The sequence below is a fragment of the Rhipicephalus sanguineus genome, chromosome 2 (assembly GCF_013339695.2).
Source record: "Rhipicephalus sanguineus isolate Rsan-2018 chromosome 2, BIME_Rsan_1.4, whole genome shotgun sequence".
Lineage (NCBI taxonomy): Eukaryota > Metazoa > Arthropoda > Arachnida > Ixodida > Ixodidae > Rhipicephalus > Rhipicephalus sanguineus.
In genome coordinates, this window is record NC_051177.1 from 97,498,559 (window position 1) to 97,514,985 (window position 16,427).

The 16,427-nt window shown below is 46.1% G+C and overlaps 1 protein-coding gene across 1 annotated transcript in view; it reads left to right on the top strand.

The window, feature by feature from the left end:
- Positions 1-16,427, top strand: part of LOC119381771 (Down syndrome cell adhesion molecule homolog) — a 227,426-nt gene that overhangs the window by 122,744 nt on the left and 88,255 nt on the right. Inside the window, exons 4-6 of the mRNA XM_037649536.1 lie at positions 6,266-6,571; positions 9,322-9,591; positions 15,969-16,376. Of these exons, the coding sequence (XP_037505464.1) occupies positions 6,266-6,571; positions 9,322-9,591; positions 15,969-16,376 (984 nt within the window). The remainder of the gene's footprint in view (positions 1-6,265; positions 6,572-9,321; positions 9,592-15,968; positions 16,377-16,427) is intronic.

Genomic DNA, 16,427 nt, shown 5'->3' on the forward strand with positions numbered 1-16,427 from the left:
GCAGAAGAGAGCCCTCCCTTGGCTCGTCGACAGTCTTAATCACCGGTACGGGCTGCATTCATTTGGACGAAGCTTTCAGTCGATGATGAACTCCCTGATTCCGACTGTCACGCCGCCGTCGCCGCCGCTTATGACTGTGGCATGCCGGGAAGCATTATTTCTCTGGCACGCTCGTAGGTCGATTGCGTGGGGAAGTAGCATTTGCGAAACTCTCGTAATTCATTCATTCATTCATTCATTCATTCATTCATTCATTCATTTTTGCCTACGTACAGCTGCTCATTAGGGCTGTTTCAGAATGATTGCAAACTGAAATCGATGTGGTTTGTTGTTTTGTTCTTTTCGTTCCATGCACCGCAAAAATGAAAGTATCGTGACTTTGTTTGAGTATTTATAGACACAAGTGCCTCAAGTGCCGTTGACGCTTTATTTACTATAATATAATGATGGAGGAAAATTAGCTGCGCCGCAAAATTCTATGTACACGTAGTCATATCAGTGAACATTCGCAAAGCAGGGATAAGGATGCAACTCAAAACTCATTTGGGTTAATTACTCTGCTGGAAACTTTAGACACAATATCATTTTTATGCAAATAACATCCAGGATGAGTGACCCATCGCGTACTTCTGAGTGTGTTTCGGGCTTGGTGGCGGAGGGGGAGGAGTGCAGATGATCAATATTTAGTTTTCTCACCCGTCCTTGAAGAAAGAAAATTAGTACAGGCATGAAAATGCACACATCTCCTTAGGAGCGATTCGTAATTGCTGGACGTACTTATGTCGCATTGCGTACGCTAACAAACAGCTCCATAAAACGTTTTACGCGTTGAAGAAACAAAAAAAGGCTTGATATGCATGATATACATATATATACATAAAATCTTGATATACATAGATATAGCAATACTAACAAAACAGCAACCGCTCCAAATGTACACGCATAGTAATGTTAATAAAGTAATGCGATGATGATGTGGTCTCACGTAACTGCGTCAAGCTCTTAATGAAGAGTAAGTGTTTCGATCGTCAAAAAAAGTGTCTTTTTAACTTTTTTTTTCTTTTTTTTACATCCGCTGGTATTACGACTTTCAACCACTTTAGTCATAACAGAATAGGCGATCGTAAAGGTAAGTCCTATATTCACAAGTGATGCAGACAGGTCTCCCAAGATCAAATGAGGACGTTAAACAGTTTAAATTTAATGTACAACATCTTCATGCACATACGCCTGTTATTCAAGAGTGCTGCATTTGCCGTCATTAATGTAAGGCCAGAAACCCATTGATGTGCCGTTCTGTGTCTGCTCTAAGTGAAGTGAAAATTCGTTGCTCTTGTAAAAAAAATCTTGATGCCCCCCTGTTCTCGATAAAAAAACCGTCAAAGCGAACCTTCAAATCATTCAGCCGCTTCATCCACCTGAATCATTCTTATTTTTAAGCTATACTCTTGATTACATCAAGAACAATGCAAAATATTGGCCTCATATGTGTTTCATTGTATTAGTTTCACGTGTGCTGGTTCCTACGTTTATTTTTCACTCGCACGCTAATAAGTATGGTAACCACTCAATCTCAAATAAAGTTATATTAGCTGCAAGGGAAGCGAGTGGGTAGTGCCCGAAACCTGAACCTCTTCACCATGACGCTTTTCTAGGAACCCACTGCACAGTGGCTTGTCAGGTTCACTTTTCGAACTTCGCCGTTAGGTAGCTAAAATGTAGTCTGCTCTTCTGAACCGAAGTTCACGTAATGCAGTAACGGCAGGACTTCTATGTTATCTCTTTCGAACTGGGGCTATGGTCATTATTTGCAAGTATATTCGATTATATATGGTGCTATTATGCTCAGCAAAGGAAGGGGTTCAACGAAATTATGTCTCATTTCACATTTCGGACACTTGGGGTATAGTAATCATCTGTCTACTCAGTGAGGAACAAACTAGTCGTCCTCCAGTCGCTTCCTCCCTCTTGGTTCTTCCTCATTTTCTTCGCCGCTTCCGCTCCGTACTTCAGAATATGGCGAATGAGTTGTTACGCGGCATGAAAAAGCGGCCAGTATTGCGTTACCGTGTTGATTAAAGAAGCGGCGAAGGAGGGACGTACTCGCTGTCCTCCCCTCCTCCGCGTCCAAGACGGATCGCGCAGCTCGGCTGCGCCGGCATCGGAGCAACAGTGATTATTCCGGTCTGCCCACGTGATTAGGCACGGCTCGGGATCGACTTGCAAATGAGCCCCGTCGCTTGCCTGCCTCTCTCGTCTTGCGGTTGTCACTGAGCCGCCGCGGCGGGCGAGTCGCTCTTGATCGCCAGCGAGCACGAGCTCGGAGGCTGTAGCATTGCCGACTAGATTGCTGCAATGGGAGGCCGCAGCCTTCGTTATATCTGTCGCGCGGGGACCAATTCGAATTGCAAATTGCGACGCCTGGGAAGCACTACCGTTCGGCTTGCGCCACTGAGCCACGGCGGCGTAGTGTTTCTTTTTCTCGGCTGGGATCGCAGTGAAGTAGATCACCGAAATAGTTGCAAGTGTCTGTCCTATCGCTCTTTTACTTCTTTACTTACGTTTATCGCTGTCTTCTTGGCCTTTTCGTTTCTTTCGTGTTTTTTTTTTTTTTTTTGCTGAATCTGGCAAGCCGCCTTCAGCGGTTCTACGGGAGTCTTATATGAGAATCTCACATGCTTAGTATGCGAGTAGGTTAGAAAAAAACTTTTCTGTTTTTCTTTAGTTTCTTACGAGATATAATAGCACTGGCGTTGACTTTAGTTGGCAGTTGATCCTTCTTCGCATGAGTCAAATTATCCTTTATAAACTGAATGAGTGTCGCGAATGTGACTTCGCTAAAACTAATACGTGACAAGGACGAGAAATATTTTCTTTTTTCTTTTTTATGCGTGCGTGCGCTGGGTCGTCGGAGCTTCGCTGAGCCGCAGTCATGCTGTTGGCTTCCTGTACATTGCGCCTTGCTTAGCTACAGAGTAAGCACGCGACACGAGCTCTTCATTCGTGCGCAAGGATGCGAAGCCATTCCTTCTTTTATAAGCAATGTAGTAGTAGCACTCCTTTGTTCCCTCCGTTGCTGTTTTCTCCGACGTGTCACACAGAATTAGAAGACAATGCCGCGGCATAACATGGACTTCTTTTTTTACGAGGTGGAGTGAGACAGACGGAATACTTGAATAATGGGCTCAGCGAAGACATGGAGTCAGCAACAGAGAACATAGAGGAGTGTTTCTTTAGGATATGATGTTTCTGAGATGTTGGCTCTTCAAGGAGTTGACAACGGCAAAGGAACCCTAGCAGCACGCACTCGTGCCACAGTGTTCAAGCAACTTCCTCATTGTGGCGGAAACGTTGTGTCAACATTTGGTGCTACTAGGGAAGGGCAGAGAGGTTAACCAAGTTGTACCCGGTTTGCTACCCTACGCGGGGGAGGGAAAAGAGGAGAAAAAGAATAGAGAAAGCAAGAAGGAAAGATCCCGCATAAATATCGATGGGGCTTTCTATTTCTGCCCTCTTTATTGTTTGTTATCAGTTAGGCAAAGTTGTGTTGAGTGTCAGCTTGTATTTGATTTATTATGGCGCCGTTTCGTGGTAAACTGCTTAATAAGGACGCCAACGCCTAACTTCATGTACATATTTTATAAAATACACCTCCAGCCACGAAGGAAGAAATACTTGAAAAAACTTGTGTTATTGTGTAAAAAAAAAGGGACGAGAATAAAACTGTGCAAAATAGCAATCAGTGCGAGCGCTCCATTACGCGTGATGGCGACGGCGTGAGATAACTGGATGATTACACCCGAGTGACAACAACGGAATGACGATAATGGAACAAGGGTCTCGCTTACGTGACGACAAAGGCATAACATTGACGCAATGACGGCAATGAAGTTATATTGGCGGAATAATGATTAAGAGTTGACAGTGGCCGCATGATTATGACGAACGCTGTTATGATGATATAGTCGAAGGCAGTGAAGAACACCTGGTCTTTACGTCATTGATGTGTCACTTTTACGTTTATTGTGTGGTCTTACTTAGCGATAAATGCGTTCAAATTACTATGACACATTGTATAGTTTCGGAAACGTTGTTTAACCTCCCCTTACAACGCGAGTGTGCGAAGTGCCAACTTCCACTCACTGTAAAGCGTGCTTTGCGGATAGCTCATGTGCGCAGGGGAAAGCAATTTTTGTTGTGTAAAAAAAATTTCTTTTTTTAATGAGTAAGCATTTTTCTTTCAACTCAAAAAGAAAATTCTCCGACCTTCCGTCCCACCATCATGTAAGACGATGGCCGCTATAAAAAAAATAATCAATAAAAGAAAACAAATTTTCACTCCGGTGTTCGGGTTTTGAACCCGGGCTCCCACGTTCCGGAGTCGAGTGTCCTCACTAGGCTACACACCCACTCTTGTAAAATATGAATATATCTAATCTATATCATCTCGTTGTACCCGTGGTGCAAAAGAAAGGTCGAAAAATAGCACTTTCTATGAAGGCGTCGTTGAATTTCGTAAAAATGGAATAAAAGCCCTGTGCAAGACAAGACCTAAATCCCTTTAGGAGGACTGCACACATCAGGAAAATTAAAACGTAGCAAAATTTTGGTGCCAGACACGAGTTGCGGTGGTAGCGGGATGCACGTGCCACGGGGCTCTTAGAGACGCTGACGAGCGCCTGAGAGATGAAACAAGCCATGCCGATACCTCCTGAAAACGGCGTTCCAGGGACGGCCGCCACTTACAATAAAATTCAACGCTTACGCCTCGCGCTTACGCATTACGCATCGTCAATTTTTTTTCCTCGGGAAAATATCACTCTGCTGAAAAATAAAATGTTCTAGTTTACAAAATTGAAAAATAGGGAGATACTCTTTTAATTAAAAGCAGTTCAACGTTCCAAACTATGTTCGCTACGTCCGTTTTTTATTTTTTCTCCTTACGCTATTAACTTTTCAAGCCGCCTTCTCATCGAGTGCGGCAGAATACAAAATCTCAACGCCCACGCAAACCACACGCGTTCCAAGGCTCGGGTGCCGCGCTGCGTGGGATCAGATCAAGTTGTGATAGGTGTGCAATACTCGTCGCTGGGATACTGCTGCGCCCCAGCTTACCCTGACCTATTCATTCCAGGCAGTCTCAGAAATATTACGAGCTCCGTAGTGTACTTCACGTTTTTTTTTTCTTAACCTCGTGCCCCTATATATGTTCTCAAGTTACCTTGCTGCAGCTAAAACACTGTATGTTCCTTATCATTTACTGTGCCGTAAGAAGCAGTGTATTCCTTAGTACTGAAGTTCACGAAAATTTCCGCTTCTATTACAACGACAGCATTTAGATCCCTCCGCCTAAGAGCATAACTTTCACAGTAGCTACCTCACAGTTTGAATTAATAAATCTTGCTAATTTGCTAATTTTGTTACCAAACTCTGATGGCTATATATACTTATGAATATGTATGGGTATCTAATATGAACGGAACGGAAGCACCTTTATAAAACTTTTTGAACCAACACGTAGCAACTTAAGCTAGTTTTAAGAAACAAAGGAAAACGAATACAGCTACAGAAGGTGACACTAAGAATAAAATTCCACCATCTGCAGCTGCGATTCGAACCCGGGCCTTTTGAGTGGGAAGCGGGCCTTCTACCCCTGCACCATTAGGGCGGAGCCGCGCGCATCTCTTAAACGACGGCACATTGTAGACTACCGATCGCAGCGCTACAAGCGGATTGACCCTGTTTGGGCTTCACTTTTCGAAGCTCGTTCCAGGCACTCCCCAGTTCTAGTACACTCTAACCGAAGTCATGGGTGACGCCGAGGCGGGTAAGGTCAGGCGGGCAAGCGCCATTTTCGGAACGTCGTAAAGAAGCTGTCTCAAGGAGCATCACACTGAGAATTAAGAGGACGGTTCACATTTGTGTACTCTAGTGAGTAGCAGGAAAAAAGAAGCCATTTTTCTCGTTTCACAACCACTGAGCCCTGATGACCTAATTTGACTCCTTGTTAATTAATCCATAAATACTTGCACCACTGGCTCAATTTTTCGTTTTTTATCTTCTGAGGTCCTAACTATTAGGAAAACATGCACAAAAAAAGTCTCCGACCAAAATAAAAAATCAGTGCTGAAAGAGTTAAAGATTGATTGATTGATTGATTGATTGATTGATTGATTGATTGATTGATTGATTGATTGATTGATTGATTGATTGATTGATTGATTGATTGATTGATTGATTGATTGATTGATTTTCTTTCCCGCAGACACGTCGAACTACCTGCCTCCCCGAATCCGCAGACTGAAGCAGACGATGAAACTGTCGGCCGGCGACCCGCTTCGATTGGCGTGCGTGGCGCAGGGCTACCCTGCTCCCAGCTACCGCTGGTACCGCAAGAAGGATTCGCTCACCATCCCGCTGGGCTCTAGTAGCGGAAGCGGCGGCCGGATACGCGTGTACCGGGGCTTCCTGCTCGTCCAGTCCACCATGCGTCAGGACGCCGGCACTTTCATGTGTGTCGCCAACAACACGGCTGGAGAAGACCGCGCCCTCTTCGAAGTCATCGTCACCAGTGCGTATTACGGTCGTGAGCAGATAGAAAGATTGATAAGAATTTTTTAAGGATTACCCGGAGATGTTAGCCTGGTTAGTCGCCTGTCTACGCCAGGAACTTTACGCCTAACCCATGTCAACTCATTCAAGGCTTGTACTCGTTAACTTATGTTCACCAGTTGCTGAAACATCAGGTGCATCTTTTTGATCGTAAATGTTGCTGCTAAATGAGTCCCTTCTTCGTGCACTCAAGTTCTGGTGCTAATTAATCTTAGCCATTGCTAGTAAATTACTTTAGAGGAATAATTTGTATGGCTCGTTTTCTTAAGAGATCAACTGCTCCTTTCGTAGTGATAACGTTGCAGTTAATTTCTTTCTAGAGGGCAATAAACACTCTTTAGCGCGCTACCCGTCACAAATAATTCATTATTCCTCTCTCCATAGCGGTAAAACTGTGGCTGAGTTATCTACTCGCCAGAGTAATCGACGGTAGTGCTTGTTAGCGATTACAAATTATTCATTGGTATCGGTGAATCACGTTTACTCATCGTTTTGTTAACACACCGATTAGTTTTTCTTTGCAAGAGGCAAAGTTTCTCCGACATTATTTACTGTCTAAAGTAGTCAAATATCAGTTTTCTGTACTGTAATGTGTGGATTACGAAAGAGGTGGTAAACAGCCGTACAACCCGAGGCACAAGAAGGCGTCCGCTAAAGCTCTCAGTGAAGATGATGTGCTCATTCATAACAGTGTACAACGACGGTAGACTAATAGAAATGTCTTCCACAGCAGCCTGTATTGACAATGCAGCGCTGATGTCCGGTGCTCTTTTAGCAAAAAGGATGCGATTTGCGAGATAAAGTGGACCAGAAGACATGAAATCTGTCTACAAAAGCTTCGCGAGAACACGTCGCGTGCAGATGCGATACAAGATTTCAGAGGCACGCATCGAAAGCGGTCACCGTTGCAGCTCCCACTTCTATAAAATAAAGTAAACAAAACAGATACGCAGGTCAGTTCCGCCGAAACTCTTGTACAAAAAAAAACAAAACAACTCGTGCAGGTGGCGCGTAAGCAACACGTAAGAAAACTAAACCAGATTTCTTTTCCTGGGCAGAAATTATTTTTCTTGGGTAATCACAGTTCACGGTACATGTTGAATAGAACACTTCTGCAACACATCCGGCCTCGGAATTTCTATGACGGAAACACGAGAATGCCACCCCGAATAAGCGCACGCGGTGGTACCGCAGAGAGGACGTTATAAGATTAATGTTAACGCACATTAACCGACCTTTCTGTGCTCTTTCTCGCCGAAGCGCGCGTTTTCCGAACACCACTGCGACAGACCGCACGAAGCGGACTGAACTTTCACATTCTGAAGCGAAAATTCTTGGACCCTGGCAGCATCCGTCGGTCGATGGTGCGGAAAGTTACTCCTACCTTATTGCAGTTTTAATGCGCACTGTTATTAGGCGAGTCGAACCGAAAATTACGTCCATCGGTGGCCAAAAAAACGTGTGGGTCTATCACGGAGATAATGCAATACCGGACCAACCCACTGCCCGGTATTGACCCCCTTCCCATTACAGGAGTAGATTGCGCAGCTCAAGCTCATTGTGTGCGCGCTTGATAGAGGCCAGCTGGTGACGCCCTATAACAACTCAAAATTGCGTTCGTACTTTAGAGACAAACTCAATATTGTCACGTGGTCATGACGTCGACGAAGGCAGCAGTCAGCACGTCCGAGATGAAACTCTTTATTAGGCCGAACTTGTGGCCGGGAAAATGAAACTCCAGCTACAGCGATAAACAGATAGCGGCGAACAGAGCGTCGACCGTCGATCAACTGACAAGTGGTCAAGCGCGTCGGCTTTTATACAGGCGCTATCGAACTTTCCAGCGATATCGCTGGTGGCGGCGTTATCTCTAGACAAAGCTGGAACATTCGCGCGCGGCGCGCAATCTTAACAAAACGATCTACTACAATCGGGAAGCTTCTCGAACACTGCTTCGCGGACAGCGTCGAGCGTTAATAACCGTCCTTGCTGGTCAAACCCGAATACATCAAAATAAAACAAGAAGTGGGCGTGGCAATATACTTGGACCAAGCACGTACAAGTGTTAATACGAATAGGAAGCACAAGGCGCACGCTAGAGGAAAAGATGGGATATGACATGTATTTGGTATTGTGCAATCCGAAATACAAGGATATCGTAAAAGGCAGAAGTTCGGGGGAGGATGAAAGCTTGAATCAATGAAAAATCCTTGAACACTGGGATGTCGCTGGAGGCAACGTTTCGAAAAGTGGCCTTGCTGTCTTCTTCGAGGCAGCACTGTTGCTGCCTTGTAGACGACAGCAAGACCACTTGTTGTACGGGGCACGTCTTTGTGTTTGCACGTGTACAAGCCGGCTGCAACAGTGGAAGCGAGGCGAACGAACAAAAGGATACGCATATCTCGGACGATTCCCGTTCAAGGACTTTCTGTTCAATCTCTTAATGAACACCGCCATCTCGTTCCGTTTATTTCCTTGGGAAACACCAGTTTGTGCACTTCTCACTTTCTCCCTCCATTCCTCTTTCAAGTCCTCATTACTTTACCCACAGCGTATCGCAGTAAACCGTACGCTCATCTGGTTAACATCTCTATGTGTTTCCCTCCTCGCTTTCTGTCTCTCTTTCTCAGTAAAAGAGACAAATCTTGATGCGCTAAAATTACGTAACGCGACACGCGCACGTGGGTGCGTACTCTGTTTTTCTCGCAGTGCCTCTCAAGGTGACCGTAAGTCCCAGCAGTGTGCTGACTCGCGAGGGCCGCAACGTGGTGTTTAACTGCTCGGTGCGCGGATTTCCCGTGTCGGCGGTCACGTGGCTGCGCAACCAGCAGCCCGTCATGTCCGGGGGCCGAGTACGAGTCGTGGACCAGACCGAGCTGCACGTGAGCGCCGTCCAGAGGTCGGACCGCGGCATGTATCAGTGCGTCGCCTACGGACACGAGAGCTCGGCCCAAGGAGCAGCTCAGCTCGCGCTTGAAGGTCAGTGGTTGCATTATTGCATTATACCTGCCTGCAACGGCTTGATAGTTCGCATGTGTACGTATATCGAAAAGTGATTATCATGATGTTCCGTTATTATCTAAAAGCTGTGTGTGACGGGGAGACCAGAGGTGGTGACGAAAGTTAGTGTCGAAGAGCTAAGCCAGAGAAAGCGTTACTCGAATTCAAATCGTAAGCTATATCCCTCATATATGACAGAGATGCTGACGTCACGTTCATATGCGACATCCAACAGGGTGAGCAGTGCAGTGCGCTTCAGTTTCTTGAAATAAGTAAGTACCAACACAAAGAGGCACCCACAAGAGAGACGACTGGTACAAACAAGCTCTTGTGTGTACGTGTCGTCTCTCTTCTAGGTGTCAGCGTGGTACTTACTTATTTCAGAGTGAACCAACTTTCCCAAAAAGAGGTATTGATTAGTCTCTGTTTATACAGGACTAATTGTAATAAAGAACCAATTAACGTGCGTGCGTGGGTGCGTGTGTGTGTGTGTGTGTGTGTGCGTGCGCGCGCGCGCGCGTGTGTGTGTGTGTGTGTGTGTGTGTGTGTGTGTGTGTGTGTGTGTGTGTGTGTGTGCTGCTTATTATTCTATTAACATGGCGCGTGGCACAACCCCCAACCACTATTTCACTTGCTTTCCTCCCTCTTTCCATCCATCCATTACTGTTGTCCGCAGACACACCTTTACTTCGTTACAAATGGTGGGCTTCGGAAGAAGGCACAGGGCGACTGTGTGCCTATGCCTATACACGCACGTATATAGATCGTCTTTTTGTGCCAAGGAACGCTCGTGCCGGCCCCTATTAATGAGCCCAGGAGCACAGCCGCGTGGCTTCTCTATCTTCTCTCCACTCGACGACGTGGATACAGAAGTTCCGTACGAAAGAACTACGGCTGTGTGGAAATGGTCGCTTCCGGTGCCTTGTGTACGCGACTTGAGCGAGACTCGGGCCTTTTTGTGCTGAGAATAAATGGGTCAAAGAAAACCTTCCACGTTAACGTGCTTCCGTTCTTTCTTGCCCCTTTTCTTACATCTTTTCATACCGATTTGTATGAGGTTGCACGAATGCCACCATTCGGCCCGGGCACTGCCGTATTTTTACTCATCCTACTTGTGCGTACAGAACGTACGCCGAAATCGATTGCATCTAGGAAAGCGTGCTTCGCATCCTCGACTCTCTCTCTATCTCTCTCTCTCGCCTTTAGACGAAATACACGTGGTCTTCGCATTTTCTTTTTATTTTATTTTTTATATTCACCCAGCAAGCAATGTCCATAATTTGATTGATTGATTGCTTTATTTCGTCACAGTACAGTGTAACAGGAGGCGGAGGGAAAAGCCGTAATGACGGCTTGAGGGATCCTCCGCACCAACGTGTTTACCCTGTTTCAGTGTCTGCGGCCGCTAGTCATTAGATTCGTAGAACTTCTATCGTGAACACGAGTATTACGTATATTGTAGGCTCTATTTCTCTCAGTATCACTTATATAAAGCCAACGTACTCCATAAGTGATGCAACAGATATATACCATTATTTCTCAAGACACGAGCTGCAGCTGTAAGACGGTGCGGTCAAATAATACGAGTTCTTCTGGATGTTGATTTTAATCTTTCTTTGAAATACCTAACAGGTGTTTCTGCAGTGTACAGAAAGCACGGGTCTGTGTTACAAAATGTGGTTGGTTGGCACTGCCTGATACAGTGCAGTCAGTGATATTGTGTTTGTGCGTGCGTGCGTGAATGTGCGTGTACGTGTGTGCGTGTAAACTCGGGTTGAATGTTCGAAAAATATATGTATAGCATTAACTAGGAGAAGCCTTTAGTCTTTCTTCAAACAAGGAACATGATAAAACCGTATACAACCGCAGCGCGTGCCTTTCATGCATTAATTTCAGCGAAGTACACAGAAGCAAAAATATTCTGTGAGAGTTGAGTGCTGCCAGTGGCATTCAGCCATACTATTGCTGTGCCTTCCGCCGTGCTCTCATCCGCGGGCTGCTTGATATCGGTGACATAAGCGACTCGTGAAATGATACGCAACAAATAGCGACGTTTCACCTTTCGAATTAGGGCATGCCGCGAGTGGAATATTATGTCTTGATATCATTCGCTTATTCATCTGAATGTGACGCCGTTGCGCGAGAGATGCTGGAATTTAGCAAATTCGGATGTTCTTGCGTAACCGGCCAGGGATTCTAGACGCGTAAAACTCCCGGAAAATGCACCAGATCTGAAAGTGAGCCGCCACTTAAATGGACCTCAGGCGACTATGCATCAGGCGTAAAAAGACTTTCGCTTCCCACTCTAGACACGACACTGCATAGGGTTTCCAGCAAATCCTGCTTGCTTCTCAAGCAGCATTTCTTTCATAGACTAACCTGCACGAGTCCGTATCGTACGCGCCTAAGCCTGAGCACCGCTGCATCAGCCGCAATGCAGAGTCATTGCAGCAGGCATTCAGCGGTAAAGCGACAGTAGAAGTTGTCGAACGGTGCCTGTCTAAAGCCATTACACCGGGCCTCAAAGCAGTAATAATAATATCTGGGGTTTAACGTCCCAAAACCACCATATGATTATGAGAGACGCCGTAGTGGAGGGCTCCGGAAATTTCGACCACCTGAGGTTCTTTAACGTGCACCTAAATCTAAGTACACGGGCCTCAAACATTTTCGCCTCCATCGAAAATGCATCCGCCGCGGCCGGGATTCGATCCCGCTACCTTCGGGTTAGCAGTCGAGCGTCATAATCACTAGACCACCGTAGCGGGGCGGGCCTCAAAGCAAAGCTCTCGACATCAAGCACGTAAACGAGGCGAGAAGCTCGGAAGAGCTGAAGCGAATATCGAGCGCAGCGGAATGCGTTGGAGCATGCGCAGTGAAGGGTACCCGCGTCAGCCCGTCGCTGCGTACGTATTTGTCCGAGGCACCGGCTCAGCAAGACCGTACGCGTTAAATTACGCTACTGTACACAACGTTCGTCTTTAAACTACATTCGTAGCGTTTTTTGTAATATGTTCTGTCGCCATTCATGTCTTTATTTCATCTTTTCCCTTGGGTTTTTGTATTTGCTTCCATCGTTTTACCCATGACGCGTTATTCGCGTGACAATTTCTTTCTCTTGCGGGACTAATGCACGGGCGCATGGCGGCGTGCTTGTCCCTATATTCCCAAATCCACTTTAAAGGAGCCGTCATTTGCATTGTTGTCAAGACGACGAGGCAGCGCGACCAAGTATATCGGTGGAAGACAGGGCTGCTAGCGCATCTTTTCTTTTTTTTTTCTGCAACGCGTTCTCTTTAGGGGTAAACTAAGATCAATATTTATAGAATAGGAGAACAGAATAAGAACCAAGAGAACCGCGAGATGGAAACAAGAGAGAAGTATACAAAATCACGACTCGCAGGCTAAGGTCTCAGAAACGCCTCTAGCCTGCGTCAGGAATGAAGCCGCGCCTAAGTAAAACATATATAAGTGCTCCTCGCGCAAAACGAGAAAAATAGGAATAAATAACGTAGTTTATTCTAAAAATTTATATTTTCTTTATAGCAAGTTCCTTCGACAGGTTGCTCATCGTGGCGCTAACTCCTTGCGAGCACACGACGAAGTAAACGGGAGTCAAAAAAAAAGAAAAAGACTGGAATCTTTCCCGTTAAAATAAACCGTCTTCCGAGGCTAAGTCCATCATTTCTTACTTTTCTTTCTTCTGCACTAAGGTTGCTCCGCGCGCTGCGTCCTGATGAATGTTTTCCCTGAGACAGGATGGGGATAAGAACGAGCCACGGTGGCAAGCAAAGGAGGCGAGGGAGAAGGCGCCTTTGTGTTCCCCTTTAGGGAAATGCCTGTAGGCGTCGCTTTGTATCGCTCCCCAATTCGCTCCCCCGAGCTGCCTGCCTTGCCTTGCTACACACGACGGCTGACGTCGCGTCTGATGACGGTGCTCGTTTCTTGCTTCTTTCTTTATTTATTATTTTTTATTTTGTTGCAGATCAATTTCGTGCAACTGCCTGTTGCTTATACTTTCATTCCCGCCTGGTTTGGGGACTCTGTGGAGCCCGTAAGAAAAACAATAAAGGGAAAAGAAAAAAAGAAGACAACGTCGTCACTAGACACGCGTAGGGGGTTCTTACTTAGCACGTTGACAAAAATGGGTTTCGAAAAATATAACGAGAGCAAAAATAAACTTCATTTTCGGTCTGGGTTTCTTGTGGTGGTAGTTTGCCTTTAACAGGGGAGTAGGAGCAGCATAAACACCCTTTGATGTCTGCGTAAAAGATTTTTTTTGAAGCTGAAGACACTCGCGACGATATTGTGGAGCATGCGCAAAATCTAGGAAATCTTAGGCATGCGCACTTCGTCAAACATATAAATAGATTTGAATGGAAGGCACGAGTTCCTGAGCTCAGGATTTTGGGAAAAAGCAAAGATTCGACAGGAGAAGGTAGATGTCCTTGAAGCATTTCATATCAAAAAGTCGGGAAACTAACGTGTCATTGTTGATTCTTTTTCTTTGTTTTTCTTTTTATGAAGCGGTAGTTTGTTTCCTGAATGCCATAGTATACATTATTTCCCGCATTCTTTAGCGCCCAACCCCTGTAAAGTATGCGCACGTGCACGTCCCAATGCGTTTTTTAAAATGTGTACGGTTAAATGAAATCCGGTAGGAAGTTAAGCACTGTTTAGATTACCTTCCTTTCACGTACGAATATACCTTTGCACGTGCATGTGTTTCCGCCTTATCTGGTGTATTCTGCATGAACGAAGTCGCCCAGCAGCGAGCTGTGCAACGATTTTCCTTGTACGGATCATCCGAAAGTGAAAACAGCAACCAAAGCTAACAAAAATAACTCGGAAGTTTACAACAAATTAATAAAACAAAGACTTGACAAAGCTGACATGAGATAATTTCGCTGATGTGTGAGACTGACGGTCTAGTTGTATACAGTTGGCCCTTTTACTTCTACTGCTTGTATTTTGCATTTCAGTCTAGCATTCCAATTAAACGAGAACAAAGATTAACGTGTATACATCAATTTATTCTATTTGGTAATGGCTTTTGAAGTTTGCAATGTCCTCGCGTCATCTTCCCTCGGCTGAAGGGCAAACAGTGAATGTCTCACGTATATTATGCAGCCAAAAAAAGAAAAAGTAATAAAGTTACAACTGTCTCTATGAAGACTAAGTACGATATACAATGAGACGGAAAAGCAAAGTACGTTTTGGGCACACATTACGTTTCGTCTTCAAACAAACACGTTAACCATTACTTTCCACCAGTACTTCTCGATATAACGTGCCACATACAACATTTTTATCTTCAGTGAGATTAACGATGCATTAAAGCTATATTTACCGTCTTGTACCATCTAGGACATAAATTATGTTTCCGTACATTTGTAAGACGCACCTATCATCAGTTAAGCAGTTAAATTTTTTTCCAACGCTCCAAGAACTGTGACTCTTCTCTTATACATGTGAGAGTCCCATGTGTGACACTCTTTTAAAAAGGCACGTTGACTCTCCTTAGAGAGTTCCTTCATCAAGGGGTACATCTGACTCTACACATCAGTCCGCTATTTTTTACTCCCTATCGCCTTAAGCAACGAGAGTCATTTGTAAACCGAATTTCTGCTCTTTTTCAACGATCTCGGTATGGGTAGAAACACAGCTCATCAATCTGTTGCTGCTCATTCGTCCCCACCTAATCTGTTCTTCGCAAAGTGGAAAAAAAAAATGCAAACAAATAGGGAAAGGCTAGTTCCGTTTCAGGCGTGAAAAATAGGCGCTCCATTAATTACTCGTTCAGTAGGAGCCGTTCAGTAGGTTCCAAAGGGCAGCCGAGGCAACAGTAGAGCTGCTCAACAGAAGCATCCAAACAGTAAAACAGAAAGAAAGAGATAAAGAAAAAAAAACCCACCCGGAGTCCCAATGGCAAGGAACGATCCAGTTTTCACATCGTTCACGTGGCGCCATTGCCGCGAGAGAAACCGTGGCGCCGAGATAACGCTAGGACTAACAAGGAGCAACACGGGAAAAGCACTGCCGAAAAAAACAAAAGCGTCCCTCTCTTACAACCAACTTCCTTTAGCCCTACGTCTTAGCCGTAAGACGAGGCTTTCTCTGCTCCTTCTCCTACTACTATGCCCAGCTGCGTCGCTGAAACGTAAGGCAGACACAGATAGAAGTGCCGGATACGTTGCTCTTCCTTCAACCGCATCTGTTTGTACGCAGTGCGTGTTTCTCTTTGCGCGTGTGTGGCGTTACCGCGCGTGCGCGCGTGCTAGCGCTTGCCGGCTAAGACCCGAAGGCACGGTTTTCTCATTTCCGACGTCGACCGGCGCCTCTTCCGGTCGGTGCAGAGAACCCGCCCGACTTCCTGGAGGCCTTCCAGGACCAGCTGCTCAAGCCCGGCCTGCCCGTGTCGCTCAAGTGCTCCGTGACGGGCAACCCGCTGCCGCAGATCTCGTGGTTCCGCTACGGCCGCCTGCTGGCTGACCGGGCGGGCCTGCGCATCGGGGACTTTGTGGACGCCTCCGGCGTGGTCACCAGTTTCGTCAACGTGTCGGCCGTGGCCACCGAGCACGGCGGTGTGTACACGTGCCGCGCCGAGAACGAACTCGCCTCGGCCGAGCACACGGCGCGCCTGTCCGTGTACGGGCCGCCGTTCGTGCACCGCATGGACAACACGACGCACGTGAGCGGCGCCGACGTGCGCCTGCAGTGCGCGTCCTCCGGATACCCAATCTCGCAGGTCGTCTGGAAGAAAGGTGCGCCGCTTAGTGCGCTGCGCGAACGAAAGGTGGCGTGGCCCGGTTCTG